Raw genomic sequence first — 17,150 nt, 5'->3', positions numbered from 1 at the left:
ACTACTCAAGCGCAATGACCACACCCCTTTATTTGTCTATCTGTATTTATATCTGCCCATGTTTAGCTCCATGCAATACACTATAATATCATAATGTATACTGCCATCTTGAAAATCAAATATAACGCAAAGAATATTGATATTTGGCATTGTATGATAGCTATACACATGCAAAACCAATGCTTTCAAAGTAAGGCCAATGCCATTGCATCACTACTTGCAGGCAGACCAAAAACTGGCAATTTAAAATTAATACTGGCAATTTAAAATTAATTTGAAATCATAAATATATATACAGAACAAATATTTTCGATGTAGAACATTGCTATATATGCACTAATACGATCATGAATGATATTATGGTACTGTAATTCAATGAAATTCATTATTTTATTTGGGGATGTTGGCTCAATTGGCTGTTTCTGAAATTTACATTGTAGTGTGTTGTGCAATTTTCACATAACTGTAGCTTTGTGATACCTTAACCAATTGGAAACAATTCTACTGTGGAGATGTCTCCCAGGTATGGGAGTCAATTTCAAGGATATCATCCCAGCCACTTCCAAGATGCAAGCAATCAAAAATTTGGAATTTTTACTATGCAGCTTTTTCGCACATTTTGCAAAATCTGCATAAAACACAAATGCATATTCCAATCAAACTGAATTTTTGGCTCCCGTAAAGGAGTTATTAAAGTACTAATTTTGCTCAAACAATTCACTGAATTATGACCAGTTATTCATGTTAAAGAAGATAAACTGCTGTGGTAACTACTGATTGAGTTTTGATAATAAACATGTTTAGTTGCCACACCTACTTGACAAACTGCTTATGGAAATGAGATTGCAGAACCTTCACAATCTGAATGTGATTTGAAATCTTCTCTAACATAACAGTCACTTAGCTGTAGTGGAAACCCCTTTTCAAAATTCCTGCGTACGCCCCTGATGCAGATGCAAACTTTATATCATATTAATAGAATCTAATTGAAAATGTGACCCAACATTATCAACTATCTAGTTATATTGCAAAATCGATACTTACAATACAAAGTCTTGGAGTAGAGTATTACCACTTGATATCATGATACCGGGTAGTATCAATAGTATCACACAGCTCTAGCTCAGGTAACAATAAGTTACTTACCTGGTAGCTACAAAAATTTACCCTATGGAATTCAAGCTGCCTCATACAGATATCAGCTACAATCAAGTCAGCATGTAAAGAGTGCAGTCACAAACAAATCACCCTGTAGAAATTTCAGCTACTAGACAGATCAGCTGCAATCAAGGTACCATGTAGGGAGTATAGCCACAAACAAGTCACCCTGTAAAAAAATTCATCTCTGTTACAAGTCACCCTGTAGAGAGTTGCAAAACAATATTAATTTTTATATTTGTGTATACTTGCAAAAAATTGTTTAAAGATGCACATGTATTCAAATGCACATCTTTATCTTCTTCCTGTAGTAAAGAAAATGACATTTAAGTAAAAAGGAAACTTTGAAGCTGGCTAGATAGGCATGAGGCTATTATACTCCAAAAAGTGAGCATTATGATTTTGAGAATTACCCATTATTCCCAAAATTATGCCACCATAATTAGATAATAATACTAGTTTATTGCTATATCAGACGGATTCAGACCATTTTCATTGTTGTTTAAGCATCAAATAATCTTGAATTCTTTAGCTGATTGCTGTATTAGAGTATTTCATTTCAATGTGTCTGCTTTATTAGAGTAAATAATATCTAATCAAAAACAGCCAAGCTGTAAATAAAGGTGCGGCCCCCAAAAAAGGCCATGGTGAAAAAAGATGTGAAATCCAAGGTGGCGGCCAAGAGATGGCTGTGATGGTAGGTTAATGGTTAAATTTTAATAACGACAATTCAGGTGAATTTGGTGCCAAGACCAAGCGGCACAAAATTCACCTGAATTGTCGTTATTAAAATTTAACCATTAACCTACCATCACAGCCATTTCTTGGCCGCCACCTTGGATTTCACATCTTTTTCCACTATGGCCTTTTGGGGGGCTGCACCTTTTTTAAAAACTTGGCTGTTTTTTTTTTATTAGATATCACTTCTTTTTGTATTTGTATACTGCAAAGCCGGCCTATGGCTGACTTTTGGGCTTTTTTAACCCATGTGTTTTTTTCTTTACCACAGGAAGAAGAAAAGAAATTAAAGAAGATTTTTAATACTTCAATGATTTTTGATTTTATTAATAATTATACAAATTATGTACATATATTTATTACATGCCCATTATTCCCCACAGGATATTTTTTTGCAGCTGATCTCTCTACTGGGTGACTTGAAATGTAGCTGAACTATATACAGGATGGTTTCTTTGTAGCTGAACTCTCTACAAGGTGACCTCTTCTAGCTGGTCTCTCTACAGGGTGATTTGTTTCTAGCTGAACTCTCTACAGGTGATTTGTTTGCAGCTAAACTCTCTACATGGTGGTTTCTTTGTAGCTGAACTCTCTACATGATGGTTTCTTTGTAGCTGAACTCTCTATAAGGTGACTTCGTCTAGCTGAACTCTCTACAGGGTGATTTTTTGTAGCTGAACTCTCTACAGGGTGATTTGTTTGCAGCTGAACTCTCTATATGATAGTTTCTTTGTAGCTGAACTCTCTACAAGGTGACGTCTTCCAGCTGATCTCTCTACGGGGTGATTTGTTTCTATCTGAACTCTCTACAGGTGATTTGTTTGCAGATAAATTCTCTACATGGTGGTTTCTTTGTAGCTGAACTCTCTACATGATGGTTTCTTTGTAGCTAAACTCTCTACAAGGTAACTTCTTCTCTACAGGGTGATTTGTTGTAGTTGAATTCTCTACAGGGTGGTTTGTTTGAGGCTGAACTCTCTACATGGCGGTTTCTTTGCAGCTGAACTCTCTACAGAGTGATTTGTTTGCAGCTGAACTCTCTACATGATGGTTTCTTTGTAACTGAACACTCTACAAGGTGACTGCTTCTATCTGATCTTTCTACAGGGTGAATTGTTTGTAGCTGAACTATCTACAAGGTAACTTCTTCTAGCTGATCTCTCTACAGGGTGATTTGTTTGTAGCTGAACTCTCTACATGATGGTTTCTTTTGTAGCTGAACTCTCTACAAGGTGGCTTCTTCTAGCTGATCCCTCTACAGGGGGGATTTGTTTGTAGCTGAACTCTCTACATAGTGGTTTCTTTGTAGCTGAACTCTCTACAAGGTGACCTCTTCTAGCTGATCTCTCTACAGGGTGATTTGTTTCTAGCTGAACTCTCTACAAGATAACTTCTTCTAGCTGATCTCTCTACAGGGCGATTTGTTTGTAGCTGAACTCTCTACGTGGTGGTTTCTTTGTAGCTGAACTCTCTACAGGGTGACGTCTTCTAGCTGATCTCTCTACAGGGTGATTTGTTTCTAGCTGAACTCTCTACAGGTGATTTTTTTGCAGCTAAACACTCTACATGGTGGTTTCTTTGTAGCTGAACTCTCTACATGATGGTTTCTTTGTAGCTGAACTCTTTACAAGGTTACTTCTTCTAGCTGAACTCTCTATGGGGTAATTTCTTTGTAGCTGAACTGTCTACATGATGGTTTCTTTGTAGCTGAACTCTCTACAAGGTAACTTCTTCTAGCTGATCTTTCTACTGGGTGATTTGTTTGTAACTGAATTTTCTACAGGGTGATATTTTTGCAGCTGAACTCTCTACATGGTGGTTTCTTTGTTGCTGAACTCTCTACAAGGTGAATTCTTCTACCTGATCTCTCTACAGGGTAATTTGTTTGTAACTGAACTCTGTACAAGGTGCGTTTTTGTAGATCTCACTGCAGGTTGATTTGTTTGTAACTGAACTCACTACAGGGCGATTTGCTTGTAGCTGAACTCTTTGCATTGTGTCTAGTTTCTAGCTGATCTCTCTACAGGGTGATTTGTTTGTAGCTGATCTCTCTACAAGTTGATTTGTGTGTAGCTGATCTTTCTGCAGATTGATTTGTTTGTATAGCCGATCTATCTACAGAGTAATTTGTTTGTAGCTGAACTCTCTATAAGGTGATTTGTGTGTAGCTGATCTTTCTGCAGGTTGATTTGTTTGTAGCCGATCTCTCTACAGGGTAATTTGTTTGTAGCTGAACTCTCTATAAGGTGATTTGTTTGTAGCTGATCTCTCTGCAGGTTGATTTGTTTTAGCTGAACTCTCTACAGGGTGATTTGCTTGTAGCTGAACTCCTTACATTGTGTCTAATTTCTAGCTGATCTCTCTACAAGGTGATTTGTTTGTAGCTGATCTCTCTACAAGTTGATTTGTGTGTAGCTGATCTTTCTGCAGGTTGATTGGTTTGTAGCCGATCTTTCTACAGGGTAATTTGTTTGTAGCTGAACTCTCTATAAGGTGATTTGTTTGTGGCTGATCTCTCTGCAGGTTGATTTGTTTTAGCTGAACTCTCTACAGGGTGATTTGCTTGTAGCTGAACTCCTTACATTGTGTCTAGTTTCTAGCTGATGTCTCTACAGGGTGATTTTTTTGTAACTGAACTCTCTACAGGGTTACTTGTTTCTAGCTTATCTCTCTACAGGTTGATTTGTGTGTAACTGATCTCTCTACAAGCTGATTTGTTTGTAGCTGATCTCTCTGCAGGTTGATTTATTTCTAAGTAATCTCTCTACAAGTTGATTTGTTTGTTGCTGATCGCTCTAAAGGTTGTTTTGTTTGTAGCTGAACCCTCTGCAAAGTGTTTGTTTGTAGTTGATCTCTCTACAATGTGATTTTTTTGTAGCTTACCTCTCTTCAGGGTGATTTGTTTCTAGCTGATCTCTCTACAGGGTGATTTTTTTGTAGCTGACCTCTCTTCAGGGTGATTTGTTTCTAGCTGATCGCTCTACAGGTTGATTTGTTTGTAGCTGAACTCTCTACAGGGTGATTGCTTGTAGCTGAACTCCTTGCATTGTGTCTAGTTTCTAGCTGATGTCTCTACAGTGTGATTTGTTTGTAGCTGATCTCTCTGCAGGCTGATTTGTTTCTAGCTGATCTCTCTACATGTTGATTTGTTTGTTGCTGAACTCTCTGCAAAGTGTTTTGTTTGTAGCTAATCTCTCTACAGGGTAATTTGTTTGTAGCTGAACTCTCTCCACAGTGACTTGTGTGTAGCTGAATTCTCTAGAGAGTGACTTAATTGTAGGTGAGCTCTCTACAGGGTGCATGACTTGTTCATAGCTGAACTCTCTTCAGTGTGACTTGTAATGTTCTGAATCTCTACAGTGATATATTTGTAGCTTAACTCTTCACAGGGTGACTTGCTTCTTGCTGAATTGTCTATAAGATTAACTGTTTGCAGCTGAACTCCCTACAGAATAATTTGTAATGTAATAGAATTCTATATTGGAGTAAATAAATTAGCTGAATGCTCTATTAGGGTGACTGTTCTATTAAAGTATCTCGATCTTGCATTTGCTTCACGGAGTTGGCTTTCGAATCATAACTCAGTAGTTTGTAATCCGATTCTTCTGTACTATGGCAAGGACTTTCTATGGAGATTATTCCAGCTATACACCGATTTTCAGCTCATTGCTCTAAGCGGTTTGCCTAGTAGGCATGAAAACTAATACTTTTTTATTCAGAAAAATCGATCGCGTATTTGTGACACAGGTTGGGTTTTGTGTCATATCTCCATGGTCTTTATCTCGATTCCTTTCAAACCACCAAAATGCACTTCTACAATGGTTACTCCATCTACATATCAATTTTCAACTCATTCCATGAAGCGGTTTACCCTGTAGGCGTGACAACAAATCGATCTTGTTTTACGTGAATAATCAGCCATAACTCCTGAACCATCCATCGGATTTGCACCAAATTTAATGCTAGGACTCGCCTTTGGACTCCCTTTCTGTGTGCCAAATTTCAAGGCGATTGGAATACGCGTTTGGGTTTATAGCAATTTTTGCAAGTGTGCGAAAACACGAAGAAGAAGAAAAAAAAACAAAGTTGCTAAACTGCCTACAGAATTTTACTATAAAGTGTATCATGTAGTAGAGTTCCACAGGTTCTAGAGGTTCCATGGTTCCAGAGAGTCCAGGGTTCCAGAGGTTCCACGGTTCCAGAGGTTCCACGGTTCCACAGTTCCAGAGGTTCCACAGGTTCCAGGGTTCCACAGGTTCCAGGGTTCCACAGGTTCCAGGGTTCCAGAGGTTCCAGGGTTCCAGAGATTCCAGAGGTTCCATGGTTCCAGAGGTTCCATGGTTCCAGAGGTTCCAGGGTTCCAGAGGTTCCAGAGGTTCCACAGGTTCCAGGGTGTTCCTGAGGTTCCAGAGTCCAGAGGTTCCAGGGTTCCAGAGGTTCCTGGGTTCCAGAGTTTCCAGGGTTCCACAGGTTCCAGGGTTCCAGAGGTTCCAGAGGTTCCACGGTTCCAGAAGTTCCAGGGTTCCAGAGGTTCCAGGGTTCCAGATGTTCCAGAGGTTCCAGGGTTCCAGATGTTCCAGAGGTTCCAGAGGTTCCATGGTTCCACAGGTTCCAGAGGTTCCAGGGTTCCAGAGGTTCTAGGGTTCCAGAGGTTCCAGGGTTCCAGAGGTTCCACGGTTCCAGAGGTTCCAGGGTTCCAGAGGTTCCAGGGTTCCAGAGGTTCCAGGGTTCCAGAGGTTCCAGGGTTCCAGAGGTTCCAGGGTTCCAGAGGTTCCACGGTTCCAGAAGTTCCAGGGTTCCAGAGGTTCCAGGGTTCCACAGGTTCCAGGGTTCCACAGGTTCCACGGTTCCAGAGGTTCCAGTGTTCCAGAGGTTCCAGGGTTCCAGAGGTTCCAGGGTTCCAGAGATTCCAGAGGTTCCAGAGGTTCCAGGGTTCCACAGGTTCCAGGGTGTTCCAGAGGTTCCAGAGTCCAGAGGTTCCAGGGTTCCAGAGGTTCCAGGGTTCCAGAGGTTCCAGGGTTCCAGAGATTCCAGAGGTTCCAGAGGTTCCATGGTTCCAGAGGTTCCAGGGTTCCACAGGTTCCAGGGTTCCACAGGTTCTAGGGTGTTCCAGAGGTTCCAGAGTCATGAGGTTCCAGGGTTCCAGGGTTCCAGAGGTTCCAGAGGTTCCAGGGTTCCAGAGGTTCCACGGTTCCAGAAGTTCCACGGTTCCAGATGTTCCAGGGTTCCAGATGTTCCAGGATTCCAGAGGTTCCAGGGTTCCAGAGGTTCTAGGGTTCCAGAGGTTCTAGGGTTCCAGAGGTTCCAGGGTTCCAGAGGTTCCACGGTTCCAGAAGTTCCAGGGTTCCACAGGTTCCAGGGTTCCACAGGTTCCAGGGTTCCACAGGTTCCACAGGTTCCACGGTTCCAGAGGTTCCAGGGTTCCAGAGGTTCCACAGGTTCCAGAGGTTCCAGGGTTCCAGAGGTTCTAGGGTTCCAGAGGTTCCAGGGTTCCAGAGGTTCCATGGTTCCAGAAGTTCCAGGGTTCCAGAGGTTCCAGGGTTCCAGAGGTTCCAGGGTTCCAGAGGTTCCAGGATTCGAGAGATTCCAGAGGTTCCAGAAGTTCTAGGGTTCCAGGGTTCCACGGTTCCAGAAGTTCCAGGGTTCCAGAGGTTCCAGGGTTCCACAGGTTCCAGGGTTCCACAGGTTCCACGGTTCCAGAGGTTCCAGTGTTCCAGAGGTTCCAGGGTTCCAGAGGTTCCATGGTTCCAGAGGTTCCAAGGTTCCAGAGGTTCCTGAGGTTCCACAGGTTCCAGAGGTTCCAGGGTTCCAGAGGTTCCAGGGTTCCAGAGGTTCCAGGGTTCCAGAGGTTCCAGGGTTCCACAGGTTCCAGAGGTTCCAGGGTTCCAGAGGTTCTAGGGTTCCAGGGTTCCAGAGGTTCCAGAGGTTCCACAGGTTCCAGGGTGTTCCAGAGGTTCCAGAGTCCAGAGGTTCCAGGGTTCCAGAGGTTCCTGGGTTCCAGAGTTTCCAGGGTTCCACAGGTTCCAGGGTTCCAGAGGTTCCACGGTTCCAGAAGTTCCAGGGTTCCAGAGGTTCCAGATGTTCCAGGGTTCCAGAGGTTCCAGGGTTCCAGAGGTTCCAGGGTTCCAGATGTTCCAGGGTTCCAGAGGTTCCACAGGTTCCATGGTTCCACAGGTTCCAGGGTTCCAGAGGTTCCAGGGTTCCAGAGGTTCTAGGGTTCCAGAGGTTCTAGGGTTCCAGAGGTTCCAGGGTTCCAGAGGTTCCACGGTTCCAGAAGTTCCAGGGTTCCAGAGGTTCCAGGGTTCCACAGGTTCCAGGGTTCCAGAGGTTCCAGAGGTTCCACGGTTCCAGAAGTTCCAGGGTTCCAGAGGTTCCAGATGTTCCAGATGTTCCAGGGTTCCAGAGGTTCCAGGGTTCCAGAGGTTCCAGGGTTCCAGATGTTCCAGGGTTCCAGAGGTTCCACAGGTTCCATGGTTCCACAGGTTCCAGGGTTCCAGAGGTTCCAGGGTTCCAGAGGTTCTAGGGTTCCAGAGGTTCTAGGGTTCCAGAGGTTCCAGGGTTCCAGAGGTTCCACGGTTCCAGAAGTTCCAGGGTTCCAGAGGTTCCAGGGTTCCACAGGTTCCAGGGTTCCACAGGTTCCAGAGGTTCCAGGGTTCCAGAGGTTCCAGGGTTCCAGAGGTTCCAGGGTTCCAGAGATTCCAGAAGTTCCAGGGTTCCAGAGGTTCCACGGTTCCAGAAGTTCCAGAGGTTCCAGGGTTCCACAGGTTCCAGGGCTCCACATGTTCCACGGTTCCAGAGGTTCCAGGGTTCCAGAGGTTCCAGGATTCCAGAGATTCCAGAGGTTCCATGGTTCCAGAGGTTCCAGGGTTCCACAGGTTCCAGAGGTTCCAGGGTTCCACAGGTTCCAGGGTGTTCCAGAGGTTCCAGAGTCCAGAGGTTCCAGGGTTCCAGAGGTTCCTGGGTTCCAGAGTTTCCAGGGTTCCAGAGGTTCCAGAGGTTCCAGGGTTCCAGAGGTTCCACGGTTCCAGAAGTTCCACGGTTCCAGATGTTCCAGGGTTCCAGATGTTCCAGGGTTCCAGATGTTCCAGGGTTCCAGAGGTTCCAGGGTTCCAGATGTTCCAGGGTTCCACAGGTTCCACAAGTTCCATGGTTCCACAGGTTCCAGGGTTCCAGAGGTTCCAGAGGTTCCAGGGTTCCAGAGGTTCCACGGTTCCAGAAGTTCCAGGGTTCCAGAGGTTCCAGAGGTTCCAGGGTTCCAGAGGTTCCAGGGTCCCAGAGGTTCCACGGTTCCAAAGGTTCCAGGGTTCCAGAGGTTCCAGGGTTCCAGAGGTTCCAGGGTTCCAGATGTTCCAGAGGTTCCAGTGTTCCAGAGGTTCCATGGTTCCAGAGGTTCCAGGGTTCCACAGGTTCCAGAGGTTCCAGGGTTCCAGAGGTTCCAGGGTTCCAGATTTTCCAGGATTCCAGAGGTTCCAGAGGTTCCAGGGTTCCAGAGGTTCCAGGGTTCCAGAGGTTCCAGGGTTCCAGAGGTTCCACGGTTCCAGGGGTTCCAGAGGTTCCAGGGTTCCAGGGTTCCAGAGGTTCCATTGTTCCATAGGTTCCAGGGTTCCACAGGTTCCAGAGTTCCAGAGGTTCTAGGGTTCCAGAGGTTCCAGGGTTCCAGAGGTTCCAGGGTTCCAGAGGTTCCAGGATTCCAGAGCTAACACATGTATACACACACAAAATATTATCTCAATACCTGTTCAAAAACTTTACAATGTGCCAACTGCAACAATATTTACTGTTGTTGTTACAAAATAGTGACCTTCCATGGATGGTATGGGCTACTATAGAAATTTTATAATTGGTAAGGGGTTTTTTTTGTGATGGTAGGCCCTAACTTAAATTATGCATAGAAAGACATATCAGTGTAATCACACTTATATTATTAATTTATTATTGCTATATTATAGTACATAAAACATGTAAATCTAGAGTGTATGGGGTATGCATCCTGGGTAAAAGTTTTGTAAGTTGAGGTTAAATTCTTGAGTGATCTCAGCAGTTTACAAAAAAACTACATATTTTATTTATAAAGAACCTCTATAAAGAACTCTGGAACCTCTACACTATTACAAATGAAGAGTAACCACCACTCTAAAGACTTCCCTGGGTAGAAAGGATTTAATAACTCTGGAGAGTAAATAAACTCTGAAGAGAATAACCATTAGTCTGAAGAATACGTCTCGCCACCTTCTGAGCATGTGTTACTCCTTTAGAGTAATGGTTACTTTACCTGGAGCCTCTGGAACTTTGGAACTACTGGAACCTCTGGAACCACTGGGACCTTTGGAACCTCTTGAACCCTGGATCCTCTGGAACCCTGGAACCTCTGGAACCTCTGGAACCCTGGAACCACTGGAACCCTGGAACCACTGGAACCCTGGAACCTCTGGAACCTCTGGAACCCTGGAACCTGTTGAACTCTGGAATCTCTGGAACCTGTGGAACCCTGGAACCTCTGGAACCTCTGGAACCTCTGGATCCCTGGAACCTCTGGAACTTCTGGAACTCTGGAACCTCTGGAACCCTGGAACCTCTGGAACCCTGGAACCTCTGGAACCCTGGAACCTCTGGAACCCTGGAACCCTTGAACCTCTGGAACCCTGGAACCCTGGAACCTGTGGAACCCTGGAACCTGTGGAACCTGTGGAACCCTGGAACCTCTGGAACCCTGGAACCTCTGGAACCTCTGGAACCTCTGGAACCCTGGAACCATGGAACCTCTAGAACCCTAGAACCTGTGGAACTCTACTACATAATACACTTTATAGTAAAATTCTGTAGGCAGTTTAGCAACTTTGAAAAACAAAACCAAGAAAACGGTGTGGCACGCCAGCTCCTTGGGCCGCACGACACACTACCATGTGTCTTGATTCGGTGACTGTTCTATTAGAGTTTCTTACTGTTCTATTAGAGTATCTTGATTTTGTTAACGGAATTGTGCAATCTGCACATTTTCCTACTGTTAAAGCTTTATAATCACCTCAAAGTACTAGCATAATTCCTGATTCCACACATACCTATTATGCCCAAAATTATGCTGGCATAATTGCAGCATTTCTATGGCTAGAGGTATATCCCCATCCCTATGGCTGGCAATCGCCACATCCCTATGGCTGAAAATTAAAAAAAAAAAACAACAACAACAACAAAGTAATATCTGAACCAAAACAGCCAAGCTGTGAAAAAGGGTGGTGAAAATCAAAGGTAGTGGCTGCAATGATGTTAATGCCAATCATTTTGTACCAATAATTTTACACTCATCATTATAATGATTGCTGTTAATATCATTGCAGACATTTTGTGGCTGCCACCTTTGATTTCACATCTTTTTTCATCTAGCATTATTTGGGTGGTACCATTTTTCACGGTTTGGCAGTTTTGGTTTTGATTATACTCACTTTTCATTCCCCCGGTTGTTCCCAGGAGTACCTTCTATTCCCAAAGTAATTCATGAGAGAGATGCAATATGTGAGAGGCTAAATGAAGTCCTGCCATGTTCAGATTCTAATAATCTTTTAAATTACAAACACTTCCAGTTTATCCTTGCTTTTGTACAGTATATAGTCAATTATCCTGTTGTTTAGATAGCCTCATAAGACTACTTCAATTCATCTTGCTTTCTGAGCTACATCCTCCTAGTTATCTCCATTGTTCATCACTTTGAACTATAGTATGTACAAGTTGAGCTGGATCCTGAAAAACAGCTAAAAATGGAAAGAGGATTTTTTCTCATGAAAATTAACATTTCAGCCAACCAGTAGGCTTGCACCAGTTATGCCGGCATAATTTCGAGCATAGCAAAAGCATCAAGCATTATGCCAGCATGATAGGATGATTTTCAAGAATTTTAAAACGCGCAATGCATGTACCAAAAATACTGCACAACATACATGAGTACACTGCACATTATTACTGCATTTCATATCAAAAAACCTTGCAGTGTCATTATTTTTACTATTTCTTGACTGATTATTCACACTTTATGGAAATAAGATCAAGATACTCTAATAGAGCAGTCACTTACTCTAATACAGCAGTCAGGAAATGCAGATATACTCTAATAAAACAGTCAGCTCTCAAGCATAATCTTGATTTTGAGAGCATAATGTTGAGCATAATAGGTAATAAGCAATTTTCAAAGCTTAATTGGCTCAAGCCTACCAACCAGATGATTAGTGGTGACAGTAAAAATGTCAACAACAGACATGTGATTGACCTTAAATATTGTGTAAGGTATTTGAATAAAAAGATTTTGAAATATTTTTAGTGGGTCAATCAGTCCTACAAATTTGCCAAATTTCAAGACCATGTGTAAATGCATCTGTTTAATAAATATTTTTTGAGGATCCAGCTGAACATGTACATACTATACCACAACAGGTCTAGATCTTTCCATCTTTTTGTTCATATAAAGGATTACTAACTGCTGTCTTTGTACAGCCACTGATCCTCATATTTAAAACCACCTTAAACAGTACAAATGACAAGAATTCCAAGTCCTAGTAGTGGTGAATTTCTTGTAAACAGACACGTACATGTGTAAACAAACATTATTCCACTGGGAAGGGTGATTATTCAATCACTAAAGGCTTCTGAATAACTGCAGCCTTTCTCTTCTTAGGTTAAACATTATGTGTAAGGTTCGGTATACACTACAACATAAGAACAACATGGATAAAGTTCAGTGCATTACAGATACCATTTTCATGCCAAGAATAACAGACTAGCATATATAAACTAAGTCATAAACAAACCTCTTGTCATTTACCAACAGTATGACGTGATGAAAATTGGTTTAAATTACTAGGAAAACAAAACAAAGCAGCACGAGGCAGCTTAGTGTTGGCAAAATTCCATGTTTGGTATAATAGATGTTGAGTTGGCTAATAATAGACATCAGTTGATAATTCATTGCTTACACTAATTTTGTTGCATTACAGGGATATAGCATGTAACAATTTATTTTATTGTGATTCTTTAAATTTCTACACAGTACCAACTGTACCAAATGATACTCACATCCAACAGGGTAGTAGTGTTCAAATAAATAAACTACTGGAGCCATCACCAGGTGAGCTTCTAATAAAGTGTATCATAAGGCACTGTATGTGTTTCTGCATACTTATTATGAGACTTAGTAAAGCAAAGCCTCTCTTATATAAATGCACTTATTTACTAATTGAAATATTCAGTATATGGTAACCATGTCAAGCCGTAAGTATAGAAATAACTCCACGACCTCATTAATAAGACATTCCTGTTATTGAGACTGTGTTTTTGGTGCTGATGGTATCCCTTTGATGAACTTTTATTTATTACATGTATACAAGTACACAAAAAAATTGGAATTTTCAACTAGAGTAGGGACCATAGTACATCGATAAAAAGTACAGAAACAAGTTGGAGTAGTCCATGATATTAAATCACAGTAAAACAATAAGAAGTGGTACATCCCTACTGTGCTCAAGGTATACCATAACAGAAATGCACAGTAGGAATATAACACTTCTTACTGTTTTACTGTGATTTAATATCATGGACTACTCCAACATGTTTCGGTACTTTTTATCGATGTGCTATGGTCCCTACTCTAGTTGAAAATTCCAATTTTTTTCGTGTACTTGTTTGTTAACTTTTTTTGTAAATAATTAATTTTTATTATGACTGGTGAACCCACGCATACCGCATCTGAAATGGCGCCGCGCGCCCCAGCTATATAAATTATTGTCTGAAAAGTGAAGTATCCATTACGCTTGCTTGTGTTAAAGAAAGTAATTAATCAGGTGGTTGACCTCTGAACTTTAACCTTGATTAGTTAGGTTCTAGAACACACTAGGAACACTTTGTATGTAACTAAGTAACTATGTTCTAGAACACTCTAGGGGCATTATGCATGTAGGCAATGTAGAAACTTATAGAACGTTCTAGAATACCATGTTTAAGTATTTAAGTTATTATAAGTTGCTGCCTTGTAATTGTGATTTGTCAAGTAATTTATTAAAGACTTAGTCAACTATACTCTGTACAATTGTGCAAGCTCTGCAAACAGATTATGGGCCCAGATTCCCTGGAGTATTAATCACAGAGTGGAGAGTTGATTGGTTGTATAAAGTCTGGTAACTGTAGTGCTCTTGAGTTTAACAATGGCTATGACCTCAGATGATAAGTGGGTAATTGATAAGTTGGATGGATCCAACTGGACTACCTGGAAGTTTCAGATGAAACACTTACTGCTTGCTAAAGGACTCTGGGGGTTAGTAGATGGAACAGAAGTTCTGGTAGAAGATGCAAATGCACAGGCTCAAGCCAAGTTTTAGCAGAAGTCACTGAAGGCATTTTCTACAATTGTCCTGGCAATAAGTTCCTCGCAGTTGTACTTGGTGACGTCTTGTGATAAGCCAAAAGAAGCATGGGATGCATTAAAGAATCACTTTGAACGTGATACTCTAGCAAATAAGCTCTTTCTCAAGAAACAGTATTTCCGGATGGAAATGAGAGAAGGAACTTCAATTGAGATGCATCTTAAACACTTAAAGGAGTTGACAGATCGTTTGATAGCTATTGGTGCTCCTATTGCTGAAGAGGATCAAGTAGTAACCTTACTGGGAAATCTTCCTAAGAGTTATTTTACACTTGTAACTGCCCTAGAAGCTAAAGGTGATAACATATCACTCAACTATGTGCAGCAAGCTCTGGTTCATGAGGAGCAAAAAAATGAACAGGCAAGATTTTTCAAGTAATCCTGATATTCAAAGAGGGGATGCAGCTCTAGTGGGAGATTCCAAGAAAAGGTTAAAACCTCGGAAGGCACCCATATGTTTTGGATGTGGTAGGTCAGGTCACTTTCAAAGAGACTGTCCAAAGGCCAAGAAGGGCACATCACACAAAGCAAAGACTGTTAGTGAGAAATCAAGTGCTGACAGTAATAGTGCATATGCAGCATCAAAGGATTGCCCTCAGAATCACACATGTTTTGTGGATTCAGGTGTTTCAAGCCATATGACCTGGAATAAACAACTGTTAGTAAATTACAAGGAGTTGAGATTCAGAAAAGGTTGGCTTGGGAGATGAACGTACCTTAGATGCACTTGGAGCTGGAGAAGTGCACCTACAAATACGATTCAAAGTGAGTTACACTAAAAAGTCCATCATGTACAAAGTCCTGTATGTACCACAACTGACTCGTGATCTATTTTCTGTGACGGCTGCTACTTCTAAAGGAAATTTTATGAAGTTTGGGCATTCTCGCTGCTGGATTAGAGATAGTGATGGCAAACTCAATGGAATGGGTACACTAGTTGAAAAATTGATTGTGAAACCATTACCTCTGAGCAGGCTTCAGTTGCTATGTCACAGGTAGCTGGTGGAGCAGATATCTGGCACTGTAGATTAGGATATGCAAGTGAACGATGTATCAAGAACATGGCCTACAACAAGTTAGTAACTGGTAGTAGGCTACCAAACCATGCCAAGGTGTCATTCTGTGAAGAATGTGTTGCTGGAAAAATGAAACAGAAGCCATTCAAATCAGTGGGAGAAATTCGATCTAAGAGAAAACTCCAGTTAATTCATAGTGATGTTTGTGGACCAATGCCTACAGATTCAATTGGTGGAAACAAGTACTTTGTTACTTCTATTGATGACTTTTCACGATGCTGTGCAGTCTATTTTCTGAAAAGCAAATCTGAAGCACCAGAGAAATTCAAGGAATTTGAAGTCCATGTTTACAATGATTGTGGTCTGAATATTGGTTCATTGAGGAGTGACAATGGAGGAGAGTATTTGTCAAAGGAATTTAGAGCCTACTTGAAGTTAAAACGCACACATCATCAGTTGACAGTGCCACATTCTCCCGAACAGAATGTAGGACTCTCATGGAAATGGCTCGATCCATGATGGCTCATGCAGGATTGCCTGACAAATATTGGGCTGAAGCTGTGGATGCAGTTGCTTATATAAGAAATTGCACCAGCACCTTGACTCCTTTACAAGTCTGGAGTGGGGAAAAGCCAAATATTGGACACTTGAAGGTATTTGGGTGCACAGCGTTTGCCCACATACCTGATACACAGAGGCAGAAACTGGACAAGAAAGCTGTGAAACTCAGATTTGTTGGATACAGCATCCAGTCAAAAGGCTACCGATTGCTCGATGAAAAAACATCGCAAGTGTACATTCACAGAGATGTTGTTTTCAATGAGGAGGATTTTGGTCATGAAGTAAGACAAAATCCATGTAAGGAGCAATCTGAAGTGGAGATTGAGTCATTTACAGAACAGAGTCAACAGACCCAACCTCAAGAATTGAGACTCACGACAACCTCCTGTCAGGTATGGAATAGATGAGTATGTAGCTACAAGCACTCATCATTTGGCATTAAACGTGTGTCAAGTCACAGAACCTCAATGCATTAAAGATGCACTAGAAGGCTATTTTTCAGAGGAGTGGAAGGAAGCTGCAGACTCAGAGTTCAAGTCACTTATGGACAACCAGATTTGGGACCTTGTGGAGCTACCAAGTGGTAGAAAGCCCATTGGCAGTAAGTGGGTGTTTACCATCAAACATGGTTGTGAAGACTTGACGGAACTTCAGCATTGTCTACGGATGCTTTGAGTAGAGGAACTCATTCCTCAAACACCTGATGAATTAAGTGGGTGTGTTAAAGAAAGTAATTAATCAGGTGGTTGACCTCTGAACTTTAACCTTAATTAGTTAGGTTCTAGAACACACTAGGAACACTATGTATGTAGGCAATGTGAAAACTTATAGAACGTTCTAGAATACTACGTTTAAGTATTTAAGTTATAAGTTGCTGCCTTGTAATTGTGATTTGTCAAGTGATTTATTACTAATCAACTATGCTCTGTACAATTGTGCAAATTCTGCGAACAGCTTGTCAGCTATGTTCAACCCATTACACAGCATTTCGAATCAATAACTTTTCCAGAAGCACCTCTACAATCTATGCATATGAAAAGAAATGGTGCCTTGCCCCAATTTTTAAAATTATCGTCTGAAAAGTGAAATATCCATTACGCTTCGCCAAGAGTTCATAATATAGAAAGAGGAGAGAGTGTCCAACTCTCAATATGACCGTATAAAATCACCGCGTCGAGTGGCCCGTGTTTCTCTGTATATTTCCGAAAATATTTAATACCTTTTACCAAATCAGACATGTTGTTGATTGGCATTGATGGAGTGGGGAATCCTTA

The 17,150-nt window shown here is 41.7% G+C and overlaps 1 protein-coding gene across 1 annotated transcript in view; it reads left to right on the top strand.

Annotated features, from left to right (window-relative positions):
• The window catches only part of LOC136264791 (uncharacterized), a 238,027-nt gene that overhangs the window by 70,587 nt on the left and 150,290 nt on the right, over positions 1–17,150 (top strand). Inside the window, exon 4 of the mRNA XM_066059560.1 lies at positions 12,932–13,009. Within this exon, the coding sequence (XP_065915632.1) occupies positions 12,932–13,009 (78 nt within the window). The remainder of the gene's footprint in view (positions 1–12,931; positions 13,010–17,150) is intronic.

Source organism: Dysidea avara, chromosome 8 (assembly GCF_963678975.1).
Source record: "Dysidea avara chromosome 8, odDysAvar1.4, whole genome shotgun sequence".
In the NCBI taxonomy this organism is placed as follows: Eukaryota; Metazoa; Porifera; class Demospongiae; order Dictyoceratida; family Dysideidae; genus Dysidea; species Dysidea avara.
This window is presented reverse-complemented; position numbering and strand designations above follow the sequence as displayed.